Source organism: Pantherophis guttatus, chromosome 6 (genome assembly GCF_059756535.1).
Source record: "Pantherophis guttatus breed Tessera chromosome 6, ASM5975653v1, whole genome shotgun sequence".
NCBI lineage: Eukaryota > Metazoa > Chordata > Lepidosauria > Squamata > Colubridae > Pantherophis > Pantherophis guttatus.
The window spans coordinates 5966681-5992525 of NC_142068.1; the positions used below are offsets into that span (position 1 = coordinate 5966681).

The 25845-nt window shown below is 44.3% G+C and overlaps 1 protein-coding gene across 1 annotated transcript in view; it reads left to right on the plus strand.

Moving 5' to 3' along the window:
* The first annotated feature begins 15740 nt into the window (after positions 1-15740).
* LOC117660241 (cytochrome P450 2J5-like) overlaps positions 15741-25845 on the plus strand; it is a 36950-nt gene continuing 26845 nt past the window's right edge. The window contains exon 1 of the mRNA XM_087872056.1: positions 15741-16029. Coding sequence (XP_087728182.1) covers positions 15859-16029 — 171 coding nt within the window. The 5' untranslated portion in view covers positions 15741-15858. The remainder of the gene's footprint in view (positions 16030-25845) is intronic.

Here is a 25845-nt window from a genome sequence, read left to right on the forward strand (position 1 = left end):
AGAGGATCTCGGATCTACGCACCTTCCGCCGTGCTCTTAAAACCTTTTTATTCTATCATGCTGGCCTGGCCTAATTTTTCCCTTTTTTTCCCTTTTAAAATACAAATTTTAAATTGGTTTTAATTTATTGGGGTGTTTTAAATCTGTCTTCAGCCAAATTATTTAATTCGGTTTTATCCTGTTTTTAAATTTTGTACTTATGTGTTTTTATTTTGTGGCTGTTCACTGCCCTGAGTCCTGAGTCCTTCGGGAGTAGGGCGGTATACAAATCAAATAAAACAAACAAACAAACAAACAAACAAACAAACAAACAAACAAACAAACAATCATCCTCTGTCCCAACTTGAGCCACCACTGCAACTCCTCCTCCTCCAGATGGAGGAACACCCTGACCTTGACTGAAAAGAAGAATGCTGTTATCTCTAAGTACAATCTCTTTCTACTAAATCTCCCCTCCTACTTTTCCAAGAAGGTAACAGCATGGAAGCTTCCAGGGTTAATATAGCTCCCAAAGCTGACAGAGAGAGTATCAAATTATATTGTAGTGATATAGAACAGAACATTATTATTAGCTTTTATTAACTACTCATCAGAGGTGGGTTTCAGCCGGTTCTGATCAGTTCTGGAGAACTGGTAGTGGAAATTTTGAGTAGTTCGGAGAACTGGTATAAAAATTCTGACTGGCCCCGCCCCCTCTATTCTCTGCCTCCCAAGTCCCAGCTGATTGGGAGGAAATGGGAATTTTGCAGTAACCTTCCCCTGGATTGGGGAGGGAATGGAGATTTTACAGTATCCTTCCCCTAGAGTGGGATGGGAATGGAAAAAATTCTTCTGTCTCAAGAAAAGAAAAGGAATTTTCCCCTTGTAGGAAGCAAAAATTGCAGAGGAGAAAAGAGCAGGTAGTCCTTGACTTACAACAGTTCATTTAGTGACCATTCAAACTTACAACATCACTGAAAAAAAGCGAGTTATGACCATTTTTCATACTTACGACCTTTGCGGTATTCCCCCCATGGTCATGTGATCAAAATTCATATGCTTGGCAACTGGCTCATATTTATGACGGTTACAGTGTCCCCGGGTCATGTTGAGAGTTTGGTGGCGTGACAGCTTCCCCAGTACCTGGATGAAGCTGTCTATTTAGATCCGCTCCAGTCAGGCTTCAGACCTGGGTACAGCACGGAAACGGCATTGGTCGCGTTGGTGGATGATCTCTGGAGGGCTCGGGGTAGGGGTTATTCCTCTAGCCTGGTCCTGTTAGATCTGTCAGCGGCTTTTGATACATCGACCATGGTATCATGTTGCGCCGGCTGGAGGGACTGGGAGTGGGGGCCACCGTCTTGCGGTGGTTCTCCTCCTATCTCTCCGACCGGTCGCAATCTGTGTTGACAGGGGCACAGCAGTCAACCCTGAGGCACCTTGTTTGTGGGGTGCCACAAGGGTCGGTCCTCTCGCCCCTCCTGTTCAACATTTATGTGAAGCCACTTGGCAAAGATCATCCGTGGTTTTGGGGTGGAGTTCCATCAGTACGCTGATGATACTCAGCTGTACATCTCCACCCCAGACCATCCCAACGATGCCTTGGAAGTGATGTCCCTGTGCGGGTCTGGATGGGGAGAAACAGGCTTCGACTCAACCCTTCCAAGATCGAGTGGCTGTGGCTGCTGGCGTCCTGGTATAGCCAGCTGGTGCCATCGCTGGTTATTGGGGGCGAATCATTGGCCCCCACAGAAAGGGCCCGCAACTTGGGCGTCCTTCTGGATGCATGGCTGTCTTTAGAAGAGCATATGTTGGCCGTGGCCAGGGGGGCTTTCTATCAGGTTCGCCTGATACGCCAGTTGCGCCCCTTTCTGGATCGGGACTCCCTACACACGGTCACTCAAGTACTCGTCACTTCTCGTCTGGACTATTGTAACACTCTCTACATGGGGCTCCCCTTGGGGTGCACCCGGAGGCTCCAACTGGTGCAGAATGCGGCCGCACGGGGGATTATGGGAGTGACAGGGCGCTCCCATGTGACTCCTCTCCTGCGCGAGCTGCATTGGCTTCCGGTGGACTTCCGGGTGCGCTTCAAAGTGTAGGCGATCACCTTTAAAGCACTCCATGGCTTAGGGCCAGGGTACTTACGGGACCGCCTTCTGCCACCAATTGCCTCCCACCGGCCAGTTCGCTCCCACAGAGAGGGCCTCCTTAGGGTGCCGTCAGCCAGACAATGTCAGCTGCCGACCCCCAGGGGGAGAGCCTTCTCTGTGGTGGCACCTACCGTCTGGAACAATCTACCCCCAGAGATACGAGTGATCCCAGACCTCCGGACTTTTCGTCGGGCCCTTAAAACCTATTTTTTTCAGTTAGCCGGGCTGTCCTGATTTTAAGGTTGGTTTTAAAATTTGATATTGATTTTAATTGAAATGTTTTAAATTATGGGCCAAATTTTATTTAATTATTTTAAATCTATTTTAACTTTTGTGTACGAATGTTTTATATTTGGCTGTTCACTGCCCTGAGTCCAAAAGGAGAAGGGCGGTATAGAAATCTGAAAAATAAATAAAAATAAATAAATAAATGTGATCCCCTTTTGCAACCTTCAAGTCAATGGGAATGACACATTCACTGAACAGCCTTGTTATTAATTTAACAACTCCAGTGATTAACAACTGTGGCAAAAACGGTTGTAAAGTAGGGCAAAACTCACTCGACAAATATCTCACAGAAATGTTGGCCTCAATTATGGTCGTAAATTGAGGACTACCTATAATGTAGTTTGGCAGGGAAACAATTAAACTAAGTCTGCCTGCAGGCCATTGAAGGCTACAATGGAGTAGAAACACCCATTGAAATCTGCTGAATAAGAACATAGATGGATGTTACTCAACTCAATCTTGGCAGCTTTAAGGTGGGTGGACTTCAACTCCCAGAATTTCATAGCCCTCAATCCCAACTGTGGAATTCTGGGAATTGAAGTCTATGAATCTTAAAGCCTCCAAGGTTGACATACATTGATATGGACCCTTAAAGAGTAGCAATAGAGTTTAGCATCAAAGACATGGAGTGTGTCACAGAGGTGGGTTTCAGCAGGTTCTGACCAGTTCTGGAGAACTGGTAGCGGAAATTTTGAGTAGTTCGGAGAACCGGTAGCAAAAATTCTGACTGGCCCCGCCGCCATCTATTCTCTGCCTCCCGAGTCCCAGCTGATTTGGAGGAAATGGGGATTCTGCAATAACCTTCCCCTGGAGTGGGGATGGAATGGAGATTTTACAGGATCCTTCCCCTCCCATGACCATCAAGCCACGCCCACCATGCCATGCCACTCCCACTAAGCCACACCCACAGAACTGGTAGTAAAAATTTTTGAAACCCACCATTGGTGTGTCAGTGTTCCAGAACAACCCAACTCCAATTAAAGACTCCAAGACAAGCATCATCTCAAATCTTTCATTTATTGGAATAGGTATACTGGCACATCTGGGAAAACCCGAACCTGAGAATTCTGGGTTTTCCCTCAATAAATCAAAACCCCAAATCCAGCCCCTGCACCCATCAGTCCATCACATGGCCCAATGGGGTGGGGTGGGGGGCACTGTATTGCAGTGGTTCTCCTCCTTTCTCTCCGACCCGTTGCAGTCTGTGTTGGCAGGGGGGCAGAGGTCGACCCTGAGGTGCCTCATATGTGGGGTGCCACAAGGGTCGGTCCTCTCGCCCCTTCTGTTCAACATTTATGTAAAGCCGCTGGGCGAGATCATCTGTGGTTTCGGGGTGAAGTACCATCAGTACGCTGACGATACTCAGCTGTACATCTCCACCCCGGACCACCCCAACAATGCCCTTGAAGTGATGTCCCAGTGCTTGGAGGCTGTGTGGATCTGTATGGGGAGAAACAGGCTCAGGCTCAACCCATCCAAGATCGAATGGCTGTGGTTTCCGACGTCCCAATATAGTCAGTTGGTGCCATCACTGACTATTGGGGGCGAATCGCTGGCCCCCATGGAGAGGGCTCGCAACTTGGGCGTCCTCCTGGATTCACGGCTGTCTTTAGAAGAGCATCTGACGTCCGTGACCGGGAGGATTTTTCATCAGGTTCACCTGATTTGCCAGCTGTGTCCCTTTCTGGATCGGGACTCGTTACGCATGGTCACTCATGCCCTTGTCACTTCCCGCCTGGACTACTGCAACGCTCTCTACATGGGGTTCCCCTTGAGGAGCACCCGGAGGCTCCAACTGGCGCAGAGTGTGGCCGCGCGGGTGGTTATAGGAGCGACATGGCGTTCCCATGTAACACCTCTCCTGCGTGAGCTGCACTAGCTCCCGGTGGTCTTCCGTGTGCGCTTCAAGGTCTTGGTTACCACCTTTAGAGCGTTCCATGGCTTAGGACCTGGTTATCTACGAGACCGCCTGCTGCCACCAGTAGCCTCCCACTCTCATAGAGAGGGGCTCCTCCGGGTGCCGTTGGCCAAACAGTGTCAACTGGCGGCCCCCAGGGGGAGAGCCTTCTCTGTGGGGGCACCTTCTATCTGGAATGAGCTCCCCCCGGAGATAAGGAGGATCTCGGATCTACGCACCTTCCGCCACGCTCTTAAAACCTTTTTATTCTATCAGGCTGGCCTGGCCTAATTTTTCCCTTTTTTCCCCTTTTAAAATACAAATTTTAAATTGGTTTTAATTTATTGGGGTGTTTTAAATTTGTCTTCAGCCAAATAATTTAATTTGGTTTTATCCTGTTTTTAAATTTTGTACTTATGTGTTTTTATCTTGTGGCTGTTCACTGCCCTGAGTCCTGAGTCCTTCGGGAGTAGGGCGGTATAAAAATCAAATAAAACAAACAAACAAACAAACAAACAAACAAACAAACAAACAATCATCCTCCGTCCCAACTTGAGCCACCATTGCAACTCCTCCTCCTCCAGATGCAGCAACACCCTGACCTTGACCAAAAAGAAGAATGCTATTATCTCTAAGTACAATCTCTTTCTACTAAATCTCCCCTCCTACTTTTCCAAGAAGGTAGCAGCGTGGAAGCTTCCGGGGTTAATATAGCTCCCAAAGCTGACAGAGTGACTATCAAATCATATTGTAGTGATATAGAACAGAACATTATTATTAGCTTTTATTAACTACTCATCAGAGGTGGGTTTCAGCCGGTTCTGATCAGTTCTGGAGAATTGGTAGTGGAAATTTTGAGTAGTTCGGAGAACTGGTATAAAAATTCTGACTGGCCCCGACCCCATCTATTCTCTGCCTCCCAAGTCCCAGCTGATCGGGAGGAAATGGGGATTTTGCAGTAACCTTCCCCTGGATTGGGGAGGGAATGGAGATTTTACAGTATCCTTCCTCTAGAGTGGGATGGGAATGGAAAAAATTCTTCTGTCTCAAGAAAAGAAAAGGAATTTTCCCCTTGTAGGAAGCAAAAATTGCAGAGGAGAAAAGAACAGGTAGTCCTTGACTTACAACAGTTCATTTAGTGACCATTCAAACTTACAACATCACTGAAAAAAAGCGAGTTATGACCATTTTTCATACTTACGACCTTTGCGGTATTCCCCCCATGGTTATGTGATCAAAATTCATATGCTTGGCAACTGGCTCATATTTATGACGGTTACATTGTCCCCGGGTCATGTTGAGAGTTTGGTGGCGTGACAGCTTCCCCAGTACCTGGATGAAGCTGTCTATTTAGATCCGCTCCAGTCAGGCTTCAGACCTGGGTACAGCACGGAAACGGCATTGGTCGCGTTGGTGGATGATCTCTGGAGGGCTTGGGGTAGGGGTTATTCCTCTAGCCTGGTCCTGTTAGATCTCTCAGCGGCTTTTGATACATCGACCATGGTATCATGTTGCGCCGGCTGGAGGGACTGGGAGTGGGGGCCACTGTCTTGCGGTGGTTCTCCTCCTATCTCTCCGACCGGTCGCAATCTGTGTTGACAGGGGCACAGCGGTCAACCCTGAGGCACCTTGTTTGTGGGGTGCCACAAGGGTCGGTCCTCTCGCCCCTCCTGTTCAACATTTATGTGAAGCCACTTGGCAAAGATCATCCGTGGTTTTGGGGTGGAGTTCCATCAGTACGCTGATGATACTCAGCTGTACATCTCCACCCCAGACCATCCCAACGATGCCTTGGAAGTGATGTCCCTGTGCGGGTCTGGATGGGGAGAAACAGGCTTCGACTCAACCCTTCCAAGATCGAGTGGCTGTGGCTGCTGGCGTCCCGGTATAGCCAGCTGGTGCCATCGCTGGTTATTGGGGGCGAATCATTGGCCCCCACAGAAAGGGCCCGCAACTTGGGCGTCCTTCTGGATGCATGGCTGTCTTTAGAAGAGCATATGTTGGCCGTGGCCAGGGGGGCTTTCTATCAGGTTCGCCTGATACGCCAGTTGCGCCCCTTTCTGGATCGGGACTCCCTACGCACGGTCACTCAAGCACTCGTCACTTCTCGTCTGGACTATTGTAACACTCTCTACATGGGGCTCCCCTTGGGGTGCACCCGGAGGCTCCAACTGGTGCAGAATGCGGCCGCACGGGGGATTATGGGAGTGACAGGGCGCTCCCATGTGACTCCTCTCCTGTGCGAGCTGCATTGGCTTCCGGTGGACTTCCGGGTGCGCTTCAAAGTGTTGGCGATCACCTTTAAAGCACTCCATGGCTTAGGGCCAGGGTACTTACGGGACCGCCTTCTGCCACCAATTGCCTCCCACCGGCCAGTTCGCTCCCACAGAGAGGGCCTCCTTAGGGTGCCGTCGGCCAGACAATGTCAGCTGCCGACCCCCAGGGGGAGAGCCTTCTCTGTGGTGGCACCTACCGTCTGGAACAATCTACCCCCAGAGATACGAGTGATCCCAGACCTCCGGACTTTTCGTCGGGCCCTTAAAACCTATTTTTTTCAGTTAGCCGGGCTGTCCTGATTTTAAGGTTGGTTTTAAAATTTGATATTGATTTTAATTGAAATGTTTTAAATTATGGGCCAAATTTTATTTAATTATTTTAAATCTATTTTAACTTTTGTGTACGAATGTTTTATATTTGGCTGTTCACTGCCCTGAGTCCAAAAGGAGAAGGGCGGTATAGAAATCTGAAAAATAAATAAAAATAAATAAATAAATGTGATCCCCTTTTGCAACCTTCAAGTCAATGGGAATGACACATTCACTGAACAGCCTTGTTATTAATTTAACAACTCCAGTGATTAACAACTGTGGCAAAAACGGTTGTAAAGTAGGGCAAAACTCACTCGACAAATATCTCACAGAAATGTTGGCCTCAATTATGGTCGTAAATTGAGGACTACCTATAATGTAGTTTGGCAGGGAAACAATTAAACTAAGTCTGCCTGCAGGCCATTGAAGGCTACAATGGAGTAGAAACACCCATTGAAATCTGCTGAATAAGAACATAGATGGGTGTTACTCAACTCAATCTTGGCAGCTTTAAGATGGGTGGACTTCAACTCCCAGAATTTCATAGCCCTCAATCCCAACTGTGGAATTCTGGGAATTGAAGTCTATGAATCTTAAAGCCTCCAAGGTTGACATACATTGATATGGACCCTTAAAGAGTAGCAATAGAGTTTAGCATCAAAGACATGGAGTGTGTCACAGAGGTGGGTTTCAGCAGGTTCTGACCAGTTCTGGAGAACTGGTAGCGGAAATTTTGAGTAGTTCGGAGAACCGGTAGTAATAATTCTGACTGGCCCCGCCCCCATCTATTCTCTGCCTCCCGAGTCCCAGCTGATTTGGAGGAAATGGGGATTCTGCAACAACCTTCCCCTGGAGTGGGGATGGAATGGAGATTTTACAGGATCCTTCCCCTCCCATGACCACCAAACCACGCCCACCATGCCATGCCACTCCCACTAAGCCACACCCACAGAACTGGTAGTAAAAAATTTTGAAACCCACCACTGGTGTGTCAGTGTTCCAGAACAACCCAACTCCAATTAAAGACTCCAAGACAAGCATCATCTCAAATCTTTCATTTATTGGAATAGGTATACTGGCACATCTGGGAAAACCTGAACCTGAGAATTCTGGGTTTTCCCTCAATAAATCAAAACCCCAAATCCAGCCCCTGCACCCATCAGTCCATCACATGGCCCAATGGGGTGGGGTGGGGGGCACTGTATTGCAGTGGTTCTCCTCCTTTCTCTCTGACCCGTTGCAGTCTGTGTTGGCAGGGGGGCAGAGGTCGACCCTGAGGTGCCTCATATGTGGGGTGCCACAAGGGTCGGTCCTCTCGCCCCTTCTGTTCAACATTTATGTAAAGCCGCTAGGCGAGATCATCCGTGGTTTCGGGGTGAAGTACCATCAGTACGCTGACGATACTCAGCTATACATCTCCACCCCGGACCACCCCAACAATGCCCTTGAAGTGATGTCCCGGTGCCTGGAGGCTGTGTGGATCTGTATGGGGAGAAACAGGCTCAGGCTCAACCCATCCAAGACCGAGTGGCTGTGGTTTCCGACGTCCCGATATAATCAGTTGGTGCCATCACTGACTATTGGGGGCGAATCGCTGGCCCCCATGGAGAGGGCTCGCAACTTGGGCGTCCTCCTGGATTCACGGCTGTCTTTAGAAGAGCATCTGACGGCCGTGACTGGGAGGATTTTTCATCAGGTTCATCTGATTTGCCAGCTGTGTCCCTTTCTGGATTGGGACTCATTACGCACGGTCACTCATGCCCTCGTCTCTTCCCACCTGGACTACTGCAACGCTCTCCACATGGGGCTCCCCTTGAGGAGCATCCGGAGGCTCCAATTGGCACAGAGTGCAGTCGCGTGGGTGGTTATGGGAGCGACATGGCGTTCCCATGTAACAGCTCTCCTGCGTGAGCTGCACTGGCTCCCGGTGGTCTTCCGTGTGTGCTTCAAGGTCTTGGTTACCACCTTTAGAGCGCTCCATGGATTAGGACCTGGTTATCTACAAGACCGCCTGCTGCCACCAGTAGCCTCCCACCGGCCAGTACGCTCTCATAGAGAGGGGCTCTTCCGGGTGCCGTCGGCCAAACAATGTTGACTGGTGGCCCCCAGGGGGAAAGCCTTCTCTGTGGGGGCACCTACTATCTGGAATGAGCTTCCCCCCGGAGATACGGAGGATCCCGGATCTACGCATCTTCTGCCGTGCTCTTAAAACCTTTTTATTCTATCAGGCTGGCCTGGCCTAATTTTTCCCTTTTTTTCCCTTTTAAAATACAAATTTTAAATTGGTTTTAATTTATTGGGGTGTTTTAAATCTGTCTTCAGCCAAATTATTTAATTCAGTTTTATCCTGTTTTTAAATTTTGTACTTATGTGTTTTTATTTTGTGGCTGTTCACTGCCCTGAGTCCTGAGTCCTTCGGGAGTAGGGCAGTATACAAATCAAATAAAACAAACAAACAAACAAACAAACAAACAAACAAACAATCATCCTCCATCCCAACTTGAGCCACCACTGCAACTCCTCCTCCTCCAGATGCAGGAACACCCTGACCTTGACCAAAAAGAAGAATGCTATTATCTCTAAGTACAATCTCTTTCTACTAAATCTCCCCTCCTACTTTTCCAAGAAGGTAACAGCATGGAAGCTTCCAGGGTTAATATAGCTCCCAAAGCTGACAGAGAGAGTATCAAATCATATTGTAGTGATATAGAACAGAACATTATTATTAGCTTTTATTAATTACTCATCAGAGGTGGGTTACCTGGTTATCTACGGGACCGCCTGCTACCACCAATAGCCTCCCACCGGCCAGTATGCTCCCATAGAGAGGGGCTCCTCCGGGTGCCGTCGGCCAAACAATGTCGACTGGTGGCCCCTAGAGGGAGACCCTTCTCTGTGGGGGCACCTAGTATCTGGAACGAGCTCCCCCCGGAGATACGGAGGATCCCGGATCTGCGCACCTTCCGTCGTGCGCTTAAGACTTTTTTATTTCATCAAGCTGGCCTGGCCTAAATCTTCTCCCCTTTTTAAATGTAAATTTTAATTTGTTTTTAAATTATGAGATATTTTAAATTTGTTCAGCCAAATTATTTAATTCGTTTTTATTCTATTTTAAATTTTTGTATTTATGTGTTTTATCCTGTGGCTGTTCACCGCCCTGAGTCCTTCGGGAGTAGGGTGGTATAGAAATTTAAATAAATAAATAAACAAACAAACAAACAAACAAACAAACAAACAAATATAATAAATAAAAATATTAGAGCAAGCAGCTACCTTTGCTCTGTCTTCCTTCTTTCCCCTGTTGGAAGAAATATCCACCTAGTTCAGTTCCAAACTGGGAGAAAAGGACTGGAAACATGGAGGCTGATTGGAAAGATGGTTTATTGATGAAGCAGAATGACTAAGCACATGGGTTTTGGGTAGCTGACCACATGGAGTTGAGAGTGGGGGGTATTTATACCTAATCTTGGGCTTTGCACTTGAACTTCCTGTTCCTGTGCAAGAACATGTACTTTATTGGCTGCTGTCAGACCCCCATGGGGCTATGCAGGGGTCATAGCAAGGGTGAAATCCAGCAGGTTCTGACAGTTTCTGGAGAACTGGTAGCAGAAATTTTGAGTAGTCCAGAGAACTGGCAAATACCACCTCTGGCTGGTCCCAGAGGGGGTGGGAATGGAGATTTTGCAATATCCTTCCCCTGGAGTGGGGTAGGAATGGAGATTTTGCAGTATCCTTCCCTGCCACGCCCACCAAGCCACGCCCACCAAGCCACGCCCATAGAACCGGTAGTAAAAAAAATTGAATTTCACCACTGGGTCGTAGTCAGGGGTGGGATTCAGCCAATTCGGACCGATTTGGGCAAACTGGTAGCTCTGACGATCAGCTGGGAAAGAACCAGTTCACTCCGATGATCAGGTGGGCCCACCCACCCGCCGCTATGCTTTACTTACTTTTATCCTCTCAGATGATTCGCGCGGCAGAGCAGATAGAATAGAATAGAATAGAATAGAATAGAATAGAATAGAACAGAATAGAATTTTTTTGTTGGCCAAGTGTGATTGCATATGCTCTCAGTGTACATAAAAGAAAAGATACGTTCATCAAGAATCATAAGGTACAACACTTAATGATAGTCATAGGGTAGAAATAAGCAATCAGGAAACAATATCAATATAAATTGTAAGGATACAAGCAACAAAATTACAGTCATACAGTCATAAATGGAAGGATGGTGGGAACGATGAGAAGATTAATAATAGTGCAGACTTAGTAAATAGTTTGACAGTGTTGAGGGACAGTGTTAACAGAGTGATGCTGTTCAGGAAAAAACTGTTCTTGTGTCTAGTTGTTCTGGTGCTCAGTGCTTTATAGTGTCATTTTGAGGGTAGGAGTTGAAACAGTTTATGACCAGGATGTGAGGGGTCTGTAAATATTTTCACAGCCCTCTTTTTGACTCATGCAGTATACAGGTCCTCAATGGAAGGCAGGTTGGTAGCAATGGTTTTTTCTGCAGTTCTAATTATCCTCTGAAGTCTGTGTCTGTCTTGTTGGGTTGCAGAACCAAACCAGACAGTTATAGAGGTGCAGATGACAGACTCAATAGTTCCTCTGTAGAAGTGGATCAGCAGCTCCTTGGGCAGTTTGAGCTTTCTGAGTTGGCGCAGAAACAACATTCTTTGTTGTGCTTTTTTGATGACGTTTTTGATGTTAGCTGTCCATTTTAGATCTTACGATATGGTAGAACCTAGAAATTTGAAGGTCTCTACTGTTGATATTGTGTTGTCTAGTATTGGGAAAAGTGGAAGTATGGAAGGGTTTCTCCTAAAATCTAACACAATTTCTACGGTTTTGAGCGTGTTCAGTTCCAGATTGTTCTAGTCACACACCACGAGGCTAGTTGTTCAACCTCCCGTCTATATGCGGATTCATCATTGTCTTGAATGAGACCGATCACTGTTGTGTCATCTGCAAACTTCAATAGTTTAACAGACGGATCGTCTGAGACGCAGTCATTGGTATATAGAGAGAAGAGAAGTGGGGAGAGCACACAGCCTTGGGGGGGGGGCTGTGCTAATTGTACAGGTATCTGATGTGATTCTGCTTAGCTTCACCTGCTGCTTCCTGTTTGTTAGGAAGTTTATGATCCACTTACAAGTGTGTTCAGGTACCTGTAGCTGGTTTAGCTTAGTTAGAAGTGTGTCTGGAACAGGGTTGGTTCTACTTATCTTTACTATCAGTTCGCAATGGGGCCGCGAGCTCTTCTGTGCAGGCGCAAAATCATTTTGATGACGTCAGGGTTGGTGGGCAGAGCCTCCCACCGACTTTACTACTGGTTCTATAGAACTGGTGCGAACCGGGGGCAATCCACCACTGGTTTGGAATGACGGTATTGAATGCTGAACTAAAGTCTACAAAGAGGACTCTTGCGTAGTTCTTTGGAGATTCAAGATGTTGTAGGGTGTAGTGCAGAGCCATATTAACAGCATCATCTGTTGATCTATTTGCTCAGTATGCAAATTGACGTGCCTGAACTGTGTTACTCCCCAGAAGTAACATGGAAAATCAGTTTTGTTAAAACTGTGCACGTGCGCGAAATGCACGATCACCAAACAAGCTTGGTTGAAGTTTGCTGGGTGATGATGTAATGAAGAAGGTTCTGTTTTGAAAGGCTGTTGGGCAATTTCTATTGTGTCTTAATGGCTTTGTCCTGGTTTGGATCTTGAGTGAGGGCTAATCCCATCGCCCTGAGGCTGAAGGCTTTTTGTCTTGTAGATAGGCTGGCCCAGTCTTTCTTAATGGGCACCAAATATTTTATTTATTTATTTTTATTTTATTTTTAAATTTGTAAACCGCCCTTCTCCCTGAGGACTCAGGGCGGTGAACAGCCAAGGAAAAACATAAACATTAAAATACAATTAAAAAGATATATATAAATTTTGCCCCATGATTAAAAACAATAACAGACAATTAAAAACATTTTTAAAAGTGTTAGGCCAGCCGGGCTTGCTGGAAAAAGAAGGTTTTAAGGGCACGGCGGAAGGCACTGAGGTCTTGGATTCTCCTTATCTCTGGGGGCAGCTGATTCCAGAGGGTAGGTGCCCCCACAGAGAAGGCTCTCCCCCTGAGGGTCACCAGCCTACATTGTTTGGCTGATGGCACCCCCGGGAGGCCCTCTCTGTGGGAGCGCACAGGTCGATGGGAGGCCGTCGGTAGCAGCAGGCGGTCTCGAAGATAACTAGGTCCTATCTGCTGCAGCTGTGAGTTTCTGTCTCCCTTAGGATTTTTATTTCTCTTCTAGGGGAAATATTTTATCCTGCCTTTTTAATATTTCTCAAAATATTTCATTCTTCTAGGATGGGTGGCTTCCTTCACCTCTTTGTGCAGCAACAAGAATGATCAGGGAATTGGAGGCTAAAACATACGAAGAATGGTTGCAGGAATTGGGTATGTCTAGTCTAATGAAAATAAGGACTAGGGGAGACATGATAGCAGTGTTCCAATATCTAAGAGGCTGCCTTAGCCTAAGAGGGGGTATCCTATTCTCCAGAGCATCCGAAGGCAAGACAAGAAGCAATGGATGGAAACTAACCAAAGAGAGAAACAACCTAGAACTAATTGTTCCGAAGGTGCTTTTTCAAGAGGCAACTGGACTTTCTGGTTTTTCCTTGAAGATGTTTTGCTTCTCACCCAAGAAGCTTCTTTAGCTTTGACTGGATGGTGGGGAATGGAAGGATTTATATTCCTTGCCAGGGGTGAAATCCAGCAGGTTCTGACAGGTTCTGAAGAATTGGTAGCGGAAATTTTGAGTAGTTCGGAGAACTGGCAAATACCACCTCTGGGTGGTCCCAGAGTGGGATGGCAATGGAGATTTTGCAATATCCTTCCCCCAGGACTGGGGAGGGAATGGGGATTTTGCAGTATCCTTCTTCTGCCACACCCACCAAGCCACACTATGCTCACCAAGCCACGCCCACAGAACCGGTAGTAAAAAAAATTGGATTTTACTACTGTTCCTCACAGACTGATGGTCATTTGCATTGTTTTAGAGAGTAATAGAGGCCACTTGGAGGTTGGTCTGTGTCCTCAGGGTCATCTGAGTGGTACAAATATGTGTGGAGCCTACTGAAAGGACTGTGTTGTAGATTGGAGATAGATGATGTTGTATCCCTCTCCCTCTGTTGAGAGAGGGTTGTTCAATTTGACATAGATGGCCTCTTTGACCTCTCTTTCAAACCAGCGGTCCTCTCTGTCCAAAATGTGGGCTTTGCTGTCTTCAAAAGAGTGGCATTTGTCTTTTAAATGTAGATGGACTGTTGAATCTAGTCTTGATAGGTTTATTCTCCTATGTTGCGTCATGCATTTATGATGTGGTTGTTTTATTTCCCCAATGTACACTTTTGCAGATGTCTCAGTGCATTGTATTGCAAAGACTTTGTTTGAAATGCAATTTATTTGAGATGACCTCGAAACCTGACAGCATATACCATGTTGCTCAATTTGTGTCTGGGTGTTTTTTTTAAAAAATTTATTTATTTTTTAAAATTTGATTTATATGCTGCCCTTCTCCGGAGACTCAGGGCGGCTTACAATGCGTTAAGCAATAGCCTTCATACTTTTATATATTTTATACAAAGTCAGTTTATTGCCCCCACAATCTGGGTCCTCATTTTATGTACCTTAGAAAGGATGGAAGGCTGAGTCAGCCTTGAGCCTGGTGAGATTTGAACTTGCAGTAATTGCAGGCAGCTGATGTTAATAACAGTGCTTTAGTCTGCTGTGTCACCAGGGCTCTTATCCTTGGGATGGACAAGCTTCTGTCTTAATGTATTCCCCAATAATCCCCACCCCTGTACAGAATCTTGGATTTTAAGAGAACTAATTTCAATAAACTTAGAGAGAGCTTGGGAAGAATTCCATGGATGAGAATCCTCAAGGGGAAAACAACCCAAGAAGCTTGGGAAACTTTGAAAAGTGAAATTATAAAAGCCCAGTCTAGCACAATACCAATGAAGAAGAAAAATAACAGCTCTCAGAAGAAACTACTGGGCCTGGTGGCGCAGCAGACTAAAAGCATTGTGATTGAGTCTCCGGAGAAGGGCGGCATATAAATCAAATTAAAAAAAAAAAAAAAGACTAGCATGGCTGCATAAAGAACTCTCTGACAAATTGAAAGACAAAAAGGACAAGTATAAAAAGTGGAATGAGGGCCACATAATTAAGGCAGAATATCAGCAATTAGCCCGAGTCTGAAAAGATGAAGTGAAGAATGCTAAACCCCAAATTGAACTAAGGCTTGCTACAAAAGTGAAAAATAACAAAGAAAACTTCTTTCAACATGTAAAAAAACAAGGAAAAAAAAGTCAAGGAAATGACTACTACTGCTGATCCACAGATATATCTTAATCTCAATGTTGAGAATGACAAAAGAAGTTTTATGAGTTTTTAAATGTAAAGAGCTGTGTTGGCGCAGTGGCTAGAATGCACAAGCGGCTACTTCTGTTGACTGCCGGTTGCCAGCAGTTCAGCAGTTTGAATTTCACCGGCATAAGATTGACTCAGTCTTCCATTCTTCTGAGGTGGGTTAAATGAGGAGCCAGGGTATTTTTTTTGGGGGGGGGGAGGGCACTATGCTGACTCCGTAAAGGGCTTGGAGAAGGCTGTAAAGCACTGTTAAGTCTAAGTGCTATTGCTATAAAGGCAAATTTAGTAGATGTTGATAGCAGGCAGGGGGAATAAAGAGCCGCGGAAGTTATTTAAAAGAAGAGGTTGCCCGTCCATGGATCATCATCCAAACAGCCTGGTCCTGATTTCAATAGGTATTTAAATAGGAGACAATATAACAGGGTGTGGTAGCAAAGACATCAAAACAACAAGCATCTCTGAAGAAAGAAAAGAGTCCTCAGAGAAAAGCGTACCAGGTACACGTCCTACAACAGACAGGGAAAGCAGAAGGATGTTGAAACCACTGTTCCTTCTGATCCTTTGGATTCCACGCCAGATTCTTTCCTATCTGAAACAGATCTGGTCACGCAAACGCTACCCACCGGGGCCTTTTCCACTTCCTGTGATGGGAAGCATGTGGCGGCTACTTGGGACTGGCATTTCAGAGACGACTTTCAGAAAGGTATGTCTTTTTGCACTATTCCATCCAATCGGAAACAAGAGGAAGTTGCAAAACTGCTCGATTCTTTTGTTTTGACCCAAGAAAGAGTGATTGGGACAAGCTGTGGGTCACGTAGGGTTTTTCTGCTCCTAATTAAGCACTTTAACCATTACACCACATGGCTTCCCAACGATAGTGAGAATGAAAATCCCACACGGATCCAGTTGACTGCTACTTATCACTTAGTGAACCACTTGGAAAATATAATTTTATCTCTCTCTCTCTCTCTCTCTCTCTTTTTAAATGTTTTATTTATATAACATTCAATTTTCATCAAACAGTGTGTCGTCCAGGTACAGTTATTTTTAAACTATCATGATACACGTATTTGTTGTGGTATTTATCACTGTAATATTGATAATATAATAATATGATAATATAATAACAATAATGCTTAACATCATCTTCTTTAACAACTCTCCACTTTAGCATTTCCTCCTTTTATATCTCCACCTTTCTAACTTCTGTTTCTATTGCCTAGCCATTGATAAAATATGTCCCATATCAAAAAAAATCAGTTTTTTCTTTATCCTTAATATTAAGCATTAGTCTATCCATTTCTGAGCATTCTAATATTTTCTTAATCACATTCCCCTCAGACAGAGTCTCATCATTTTTCCACTGTTGCGCAAATACAATTCTAGTTGCAGTTAGTATATGCAAGACCAGATATGTAGTCTTTCTATCATATTTTTCTGGTAGAATGCCCAACAAAAATATCTCTGGTTTCAAGTCTATATGTTGCTTTGTCATTTTTTCCAGCCAAGCATGTATTTTCATCCAATATATTTTAGCTTTTGGGCATGTCCACCACATATGGTAATAGGAACCGGATGATTGATTACACTTCCAACATTTAGCATATCACTTAGCCTGGGCTAAAATTTTTGGATATGCAATAGAATTAGATAAATGGCAGAAACTATATTAAAATATTAAATTGACTATGTCAACTGCATATAATGAAAATCTGTTTAAAATGTTTTATAGATGGCATTTTGTACCGGCAAGATTGGCAAAAATGTATAAAGATAATTTTGTCTCTTTTGAAGCAGTACCAGTTCAAGGGCTCCTGGGTTTATACAATGGGTTTCAAGGGTTTATACAATGCCCAGAACCTGGTTATCAAGTGTGCATTTAAACAGTGTGGCAGTGCAGATTTTAACATATCAAAATACAGTAAAAAGCAAACTGGTGAATTAAGTTGTGTGAATGCATCTATTGTGCTTTAATGAACTATATTAAGGGAATTTGTGTGAACCTGGCAGTTATCATTGTTTTCATAATTTATCACTCACTAAGTTTTTGTCATGGGTTCTTTTTCGTATACACAGGTCAGTGGGCTCCAAAATTGCAGAGACAACAGGTGTGTTACCTGACCTCTAGGTAACACACCTACAAGTACTCAAAAGCCAGTACTCACTGTTTACTATACACTCTTCTCCAATTCTAATACAACTCCTGTTCTTCCACTACATCTCTTCATGAGTCCTACTTCTGGAGAACAATAACTCTTCTCATAAATGAAGGCAAATATACATGTCCCAGGATAATGTTGCAGGAACAAATATGGGTCGGTCACTGGGACCAAAGGGCTAGTCTTCAGAGCTTTTGGATTCATACTGGAGCCCATCCCTGGGGAACTTCTCTCTCAACAGAATGTGGTCTTTGGGCTATGGTGGTATATGGCTTTTTAGTTGTTGACTGGTGTGTTGATGGCTGCTATTTTATTTCTTTATTTTATTTTATTTTATTTTATTTTATTTTATTTTATTTTATTTTATTTTATTTTATTTTATTTTATTTTATTTTATTTTATTTTATTTTATTTTATTTTATTTCTATACCGCCCTTCTCCTGCGGGACTCAGGGCGGTGTACAGCCAAGATAAAACATTGCATATAAAATTTAAAAACAATTTAAAAAACAATTAAATAATTTCGGCCCAAGATATTAAAAACAACCCAATTAAAACCGAATTCAATTAAGCCATTGATTGTTGTTTCCTTATGCTGCCAAGTCATTGTTTCCCAAGTATATGATAAGCTGGTGGTAAATTAGGACTCTTGTTAACTGACAAGGAAGCCTGTCTTCCAGGCTTCAATTATTTCCCTGGCTATTTTTGTACCTGCTCTGCTAACAATTTTAATAGCTGCAAAATTGAATGTATGTCCTTGTTCATTGCAATGTGAGGATAGCAGTGAGTTCAGATCTCCTTGTCTGACTGCTTGCTTGTGTTCTTTCAATCTGGTAGTTAGCACATAGCATACATAGCAATAGCTAGCAATAGCAATAGCAATAGCAATAGCAATAGCAATAGCAATAGCAATAGCACTTAAACTTATATACTGCTTCATAGTGCTTCACAGCCCTCTCTAAGTGGTTTACAGAGTTAGCTTCTTGTCCCCAACAATCTGGGTCCTCATTTTACTCACTTTGGAAGGATGGAAGGCTGAGTCAATCTTGAGCCAGTGAGATTCGATCTGCTGAACGGCAGCTAGCAGTCAGCTGAAGTAGCCTGCAGTACTGCACTCTAACCACTGCGCCACCTGTGCATACATTCTGGTGAGAGAGAAGTTCCTCGAGGATAGATTCCAACATGAGTCCGAAAACTCGGTAGACTAAACCTCTGGTCTCTGGTGACCAGCCCAGATTGGAACCTGCAGTAATTCTTCTACTTGCCTTAGGCTGCATCAGGTTGTTCTAGTTTCTCAAACAATGCATCTGACCTTCCGTCTCACTCCTACACCAACATCATCACATCCAGTTGCTTCTCAGCTCACCTGCATTTTGTTCTCCATTGGTTTAAGTCAAAACTCATCCCTCACAAAAACACTCTAGGTCGGGAATACAGTAGGATATTCGATTGAACATTGATTTATTTTCCTTTGTCCTTTATCCCTTCCCTTAAACATCCTTCCATGCTTTAACAGATCTCTTTTGTAAAGGCAAATTATCCAAGTCACTCTTCTGGTTTGTTCCTTTTATGTCCCTTTTAATAATTACGATAGCTGGTTTTATGGGTGGATCTAGTACTTCATCTTTGTCCAGTTCGCTCGTGTAGCTTGTCATTTTTAAATCCACACTCAAATCAATCTTGGTCTTATCTAGTAGAACTTGTTTCTCTTCCATAACATGATTAACACATACTATCTATGATAGCAAAATTAACTTCTGAGTCCATTGTTCACAGATATCTTTTCTTTTTGGTTATTTTTAGTTTGTATTTGCTTTTATATTTTTAATTGTAAAGTTTAATATGATTATAATATTTAATGTTTATTAATTTAAATGTATTATTTAATTATATATATATATATATATATATATATATATATGTAGGTCTTTGGTTATTCGGGTCTTCTCCCACGTAAAATTGGAAGTGTCTTGGCGACGTTTCGACGAAGTCTCATTCGTCATCTCCAGGCTGGTGTTCTCGGCTTCGTGCTTCCAGGAGCATTGCATTGCATTGCAATGCTCCTGGAAGCACGAAGCCGAGAACACCAGCCTGAAGATGACGAATGAGACTTCGTCGAAAATATATATATATATATATATATATATATATATATATATATATATATATATATGCAAAAAATTAAAATCTCGGGTGTTTTCCCGCATCATGTTAAATAAGTTCGTTAAAATGTTTAAAATTCTGGTTAAAATCCTAGCTTAAAAACTTCCAAAAATCCTTACAGAACACTCTGCAAGGTCCTTTAAAACCTTAGCTAAAATCCTACCAGTACCTTAAAAGTTTTTCTTTCTAGCAACGTTTCGACAGGCTCAGAACAGGCTCACAACCCTGTCATCTTCAGGCTCTTGTTTAGTTTAGAAGCAAACAAGAGCCTGAAGATGACAGGGTTGTGAGCCTGTCGAAACGTTGCTAGAAAGAAAAAAACTTTTAAGGTACTGGTAGGATTTTAGCTAAGGTTTTAAAGGACCTTGCAGAGTGCTCTGTAAAGATTTTTGGAAGATTTTAAGCTAGGATTTTAACCAGAATTTTAAACATTTTAACTAACTTACTTAACATGCTGTATATATATATATATCCCTCTCATTGTCATCATCACCAACAAAGTATATCTGGAGAAATGAAGGCTTCAGCTGAGGCCCCGCCATGATACTCCCTATCCTGTGGTAGACCTGCCCCTGCACTTTGAATGGGCGTGGCTTGGTGGGTGTGGTGTGGCTTGATGGGCGTGGCAGAGGAAGGTTACTGCAAAATCCCCATTCCCTACCTATTCCTGAGGGAAGGATACTGCAAAATCTCCATTCCCACCCCACTCTGGGGCCAGCCAGAGGTGGTATTTGCCGGTTCTCCGAACTACTCAAAATTTCCGCTACCGGTTCTCCGAACTACTCAAAATTTCCGCTACCAGTTCTCTGAATTGCTCAAGATATCTGCTACCTGTTCTTCAGAACCTGTCAGAACCTGTTGGACTTCACCCCTGGTTTATTAGATGCATACTTTTTTACAGCCTCTCTATTGACTTTGGGATGATTTCGACAATACTTTTTTTTGCAGCTTCCCTTACTTGTGTTTTCCTAATTGCATCTGTAAATCTTTTCCTGCGTTTCCCCCCCCCTTTTCCCTTTAACTGGTGTTACAGTAGAAGGAACAAATTCATTTGAACTGCGGAGGTCAGTATAAGAAGTGAGTTGGGGCTGGGACACTATGCAGGAGAAATTCGGTTCACAATCCATTGGTTCAGTGGTGGTCGGTGATTGAAACACATAAGGGAATATCTCTCCCACCGCCTTGAGTCCGGAAGCAGTTCCATAGGTGGAAGGAGTACACATTTTGGTGAGGAAGTGACATTTAGTACTGTAAGGAGCCCCAGACTGCTCCTGAGTGAAGGAGTGGAACATCTGCTAGTTTGACCTGAGGTAACGGAATGTGAGGCAAGTGGCAGTTGGAACTTTTCAGGTGTGGAGGGGGAGTAGAACATCTAACTCCTTAGAAGTGGTGAAATCCACATTTTTTTACTACCAGTTTTGTGGGCGTGGCTTGGTGGGTGTGCTGTGGTTTGGCTTGGTTTGGTAGGCATGGCCTGGTGGGTGTGGCAAGGGAAGGATATTGCAAAATTTCCATTCCCACCCCACTCTGGGGCCAGCTAGAGGTGATATTTGCCAGTTCTCCAAACTACTCAAAATTTCCGCTACCGGTTCTCCAGAACCTGTCAGAACCTGCTGGATTTCACCCCTGCTCCTTAGCGTCAGAGTCTGTTAATATACTGCATATGAATATACTGTATATGGAATATTAATGATCTGAGGGTCATTTTGAAAAATCCTTTCTTAGCAAGCATCTAGAAGCCAACTCTAGTTGAGAGAGCAGCTCCAACTTCTGTCTTTCTTCTTCTTATTGCACAATCTTGATTACAGTATAATACGTTCCAGCTGCCTTTCAAGATAATCATTTCACTTCATTTGCACAACACAATTAATTAGGATAAGCAAATCCCTCAAACTGCATTTGTACAATGTGCACCACAAGTGGAAGTGTTCTGTAAAATTGGGTATCGTCAGCATACTGATGACACCAAACCCCATTCTGGTGAATAACCTCATTCAGAGGTTTCATGTAAATTTTTAGAGGAGGGGCGAGATATCCCATCTTGAGGGACCTTGATAATTCAAGTGAGCAGGAGATCGTGGTCCGAGATGAAGAGCTAATTTTGGATAGGGGAAAGTTGTGAATCGGGTATTACACATCAGTCACGCAAGAAGAGCAAGGTATTTAAAAAGAGAAGCCACCTTCTGGTTGGTGATTCAATGGTAAGGGATATCAATTTAGGAAAGGATGCAGAGGTTTTGAAAGAGCTCAGGTGTCTGCCAGGTGCTACTGCCAGCAGAGACAAGAGGCGTATTTTTAAGATAGGCAAGAATGTCAGTAAGGACGGGGTGGGCTTCAAAAATTTTAGCAAGGGGTTCTCTCTCTAGCCCTTTAGCAAGGGCTGGGTAGCTGTGGCCATAATGGGCATGGCCTAGTCGGCCACCTGTGTCAGGGTGCTAATTAATCCCATTCTGCTTTTGGGTAATCGCACCTTGATTTAGAGACGTGGATCGTGGCATTTTCCTTGTGTATACCTTTGCAAGAAAATAAACCCCAAAGATATTTCTTCTAAGAATAAACTCATTTATTTGTTATAAAGAAAATAAAACATCTTACTAATCTAAATAATTACATTTTGGCAACGTTCCTGCTGGCCACCTCTCTGTGGTCGGACTTCTTGGCAGGAAAGTGTGAAGTAGAAAGAAAGGAATACAGACATGCGTAGTTAGCTTATTGATAACAAACTTGGCAAGCTACGGAAAGTCTGACAGTCCAGAAATATGAGCTCAGCTGGTAAATACAAAAACGCAGTGACATCCTGCACCATGGCGGGGGGGCGTGGGCGTTTTTGCCCTCCCCAGGCTCCGGAGGTTTTCCTTGAGCTTCCAGGAGGGCGAAAATGGCCTCCCCAGGCTCTGGAGGCCCTCTGGAGGGCACTCTTCCCGAACTTCTGGTAGGCCTGTTTTTCACCCTCCCCGAGCCTCCGCGCACGCCCTGCACTTGCCTGCATCCAAAACAGGCCGCGTGGGGACTCCTGGGAAGGGAGGGGTGGGACAGATGGGGCCAGCCAGGACTGGGATTTGGGGGTTCTCCGAACTGCACAGAATCTTAGCTAGAGTTTCTCCCGAACCCCTTGGAACCCCCAGCAGCCCACCCCTGAGTAAGGAAGTATAATGTTGATGCTCTTCTACATCTTGACACAAATGATCTGTCCTCAAAAAGTATACTCTCTGTGCAGAATGATTTCCAGAGTTTGGGCCAGGAACTTAGAAGAATAGGCTGTAAGCACACTTTTTCAGAGGTATAAACTGGTGAGATTCAAATAATTTAACAACCAGTTCTCTGCCCTAATGTCTGGCTGGGTTGGCGTGGGTGGCCGTGACTGGGTGGCCGTGACCAACTCCTAAGAGGCCCAAGAGAATTGCAGATGAAAAACATGGATGGCTGGAAGCCGGAAGGAGAGATGAAATGATGTGGAGGCAGGCTTGAACTACTTCGGAAGCTGGCCCAGATCCATGGGAAATGTTACACAATTTGGGAGGCCTTCGTCAAGCAAAAACTGAAAGAGAAAAAAAAAAAGAATTCACATGATCTTTGCTAAGCATTGTTTGCCACAACTGTTTCAGGTTTGTAATGATTTAGAATGGAGTGTCTTTATAAAAACAATTTCTTATGAAGCCACTAGAGCAGTGTTTCTCAACCTTGGAAGCTTGAAGATGGGTGTTGGTGACCACCTTTAAAGCGCTCCATGGCTTAGGGCCGGGGTATCTACGAGACCGTCTTCTGCCGCCAATAGCCTCCCACCGGCCAGTTCGCTCCCACAGAGAGGGCCTCCTCAGGGTGCTGTTGGCCAGACAATGTCGGCTGGCGACCCCCAGGGGGAGAGCCTTCTCTGTGGCGGCACCTGCCCTCTGGAATGACCTACCCCCAGAGATACGCACGATACCAGACCTCCGGACTTTTCGGCGGGCCCTGAAAACACATCTATTTCATGTAGCCGGGCTGGCTTGATCCCATCCTTTCGGTTTTAATTTGTAATTGGTTTTAACTGGGTTGTTTTAAATTGATGGCCAAAATTATTTAATGTCTTTTAAACTGCTTTTAAATTTTATATGTTGTGTTTTACCGTGGCTGTTCACCGCCCTGAGTCCTGCTGGAGAAGGGCGGTATACAAATAAAATAGAATAAATAAATAAATAAACTCCCAGAATCCCCCAGCCAGTGCTGCTGGCTGGGGGATTCTGGGAGTTGAAGTCCACCCATCTTCAAGCTACCAAGGTTGAGAAACACTGCATTAGAGGTATGTGAACATAAATGAAAGTATAATATTAACAAAGGTACTGTAGTCCTGCTCAGTAATTTATAAACGGCTAGTATAGCAATACAATTCTGGAACAATATCATAATGTAACCACCTTATGCAAACTATATGCCAGAATATGTTTTAATTGAAGTACAGCTTGATTCTGTAAATGTGTACTTAAATGTGCATTCCAGTGAATTCAATGAAACAATTTTTCACATGTGGTTGTGAGAGGAAGAGAGGCTGGGGGAGCTGGACCCAGACACTTCCCGGCTCCCCTGGTCCCAGAAGCATCAACCTCACACTCTCCCATCTCTGCTAGCGATCACCCCCTTCTCCCTCTCCGTCCCCACTGCCGGGTGATCCCGTGTTCCCTGGCGCTGCGGGGCCTGGTTGCAGACCTTCAAGGAAGAGGAAGGATGTGGGACTTCAGTAGCACCTACCGTGTTTCCCCGAAAATAAGACCCTGTCTTATATTTTTTTGAACCCCGAAATAAGCACTTGGCCTTATTTTCAGGGAGGTCTTGTTATTTTGGGGCACGTGGAGAAAGATGGGGCTCCTCTTGCCGTCTTACCTGATTTCCAGCTCTGCATTTAAATATTTTTGGGGAGGGCTTATTTTCAGGGGGAGGCTTATTTTAGCGCATGCACGCAAAATAAGAGCCTGGTGGCGCAGCAGACTAATAGCCTGTTATTAACATTCAGCTGCCTGCAATTACTGCAAGTTCGAATCTCGCCAAGGCTCAAGGTTGACTCAGCCTTCCATCCTTTCTAAGGTAGGTAAATTGAGGACCCAGTTTGTGGGGGCAATAAGCTGACTTTGTATAAATATACAAAAGGATGAAGGCTATTGCTTAACGCATTGTAAGCCGTCGTGAGTCTCCAGAGAAGGGCGGCATATAAATCAAAAAAAAAAAAAAAAAAAAAAGCCGGATTGGGCTTATTATCAAGGGATGTCTTATTTTTGGGGAAACAGAGTATGAAGTTAAAAAGGTGCTCAGAACTCTCCAACAGGGTATCCTGAACTACTACTTTTTTTTAAAAAAAAAATTATTATACATTTTCCTTTATCACATTTCCATCTCTTTCTGGATGTCATCTACACCATGTCTATTCTCGACCACGATTGATGTCTGTTCGAGTAGAATGCGTATTGGTTTACCTTTGGGTTTAGCTTTCTCCATACATCCTACGAGCCTATTTCTTGTGTCATTTCACAGAAGATTTTTGGAAGTGTTCTTGTTTTTGTTTTTTTTACTTCTTTTGCTGCTTCTGTAATCGTTTTTAATGTCTACAATTGCATTGAAATCCCCTATTATGCATATATTTTCATAGGTCCATTTCGGTTATCTTTTTATGAAGTCTTTTGTAAAACTCTTCCTGCTTATTATTTGGAGCGTATATTGCAGTCAAGAGGGTTTGTTTCTGGTTTATTAGTACAACCATCATTAGTATCCATGCATGGCCTTCTCCAATTCGAAGAGACACTTGAGGCAAAGAGGCAGTCCCGGAACCAGCAAAATCTGGGGGCTGGGCAGGGGACAGAATGTATCTGTCTTCCATGTGGAAGGGATTGCCACTCTTGAATTGGCATTTTTAGTCACACTAGATGCTGTATTAGGACCTCTTTCCAGAGCACAATACCATGGTCTCTTGAGACTGAAGGATGCCAATGCATTAGTATTCTCCCTTCTTCATCTGAACTTCTGTAGAGTCGTTTTCTCTGTATCAGTTGAGGCTATTTGGGACATGAAAAGTCCACATTTTCCATTATGACTGACAGTTATTAATGCTGCTGCTGTTGCTTCAAGAGGTAGTCCTGGACTTACGACCACGATTTCTGTTGTTAAGTGAGACATTTGCTAAATGAGTTTTGCTCCATTTGACGGCCTTTGTTGCCCCCAGTCGTTAAATT